Below are 1267 nucleotides of genomic sequence, written 5' to 3'. Positions count from 1 at the left end.
AATGACTTTAAATGTAAAGTTCATCTTAGACTAACATGTCTAAGTCCAGGCTGGTTTATGCTGGTGTACCAGCAAAACTTTTCAGGCTAAGTTTGTTGGGGTGTAGGCAGGATGTATAACTAAAAGGCTACAAATGCTGGCAATTCTGATGTTCACATATATTAAGAGTAGAATGAAAAGTAGTTCATTTACCTGTTTCGTAGCCATCTTCCAGTTTGCGGATGAAGGCATGGGCATTGGCTTTGCTGGCAGCCTCCTTTACTTTCTCCATTGAGCAGCCTGGCAGACCATAGGCGATGTTGTCTCGTACGGTGCCAGAGAAAAGTACAGGCTCCTGACCCACCATCGCTATCTGAGAGAGATTATTTACAGTATATGTTCTTTGCATTGCATTAGATGGTTGTATATTGTTCTTTAAGTAGACTCACAGGTTGTATGAACAACAGAGATGGTATAAAATATAACCACACAATAATAACGGGTTTGTTATTTCAGAGTAGTCACCTTGCTGTGCAAGTATTTGTGCTGGTAGTTCTGCAGTGGTTGACCATCTAACAGAATGTGTCCCTGCTGATGCTGGTAGAATCTCTCCAGCAGACTCACACAGGTGCTCTTCCCCCCTCCTGACATTCCCACCAGAGCCGTCATCTGACCCGGCTTCAACTCCAGAGAGAAGTTCTGAAAAAAAGAAGAAGAAAAAAAAAAGAAAAGGTAAGGTAATTATTATGAAAATTACAAATATATGATAAACCTAGTACATACCATCCTAGTATACATCCTGATTAACATCATTATACATTTTCTATATAGCATTAGCATACACAATGTTTGCAAATGTATGCACATAAACTTAACTGTGTGTATATATACATATATAACCCTTTAAAGAAATTATAAGAAATGAAATATCTTTGTGTGTTTAAGTACCTTATTTACTCATATTTTAGGTTCATGTGAAATGCATTCTCAAATTTGATGAGGGTCAAATTAAGTGATCCTTCAGTCTAAAAGTTGTACCTTTAACACATCGTGGTCGGGTCTTCTGGGATACGAGAAGGTGAGGTTCTGAAAGCTGACGTGTCCTTTCAGATCACTGGGCTGCAGGTTACCATCAATACTGACTTCAGACTTTCGGTCCAGGTACTCGAACACCTTACCGGCTGCACCTACTGAGTTCAGCATGTCTCCGAAGATATAGATCAAAGTCTGGGAAAGAGATGGATAAATATTTATTACTCTTTATTTTAAGCTGAAAATGATTCATTTC

General features: G+C 38.8%; 1 protein-coding gene across 1 annotated transcript; it reads right to left on the bottom strand.

Annotated features, from left to right (window-relative positions):
- Positions 1 to 169: 169 nt before the first annotated feature.
- LOC107736177 (antigen peptide transporter 2-like) lies at positions 170 to 1230 on the bottom strand (the record flags this gene model as incomplete). Its single annotated transcript, XM_016547657.1, has 3 exons — positions 170 to 352; positions 505 to 678; positions 1018 to 1230. Coding segments are annotated over 3 exons (555 nt in total), but the record flags the coding sequence as incomplete, so codon positions are not given.
- Between the last annotated feature and the right edge of the window lie 37 nt (positions 1231 to 1267).

The sequence above is a fragment of the Sinocyclocheilus rhinocerous genome, unplaced genomic scaffold (assembly GCF_001515625.1).
Source record: "Sinocyclocheilus rhinocerous isolate Xijiao unplaced genomic scaffold, SAMN03320098_v1.1 C36540291, whole genome shotgun sequence".
NCBI lineage: Eukaryota > Metazoa > Chordata > Actinopteri > Cypriniformes > Cyprinidae > Sinocyclocheilus > Sinocyclocheilus rhinocerous.
Note: the sequence above shows the minus strand (reverse complement) of the source record. Positions and strands in the feature narration are given on the sequence as shown.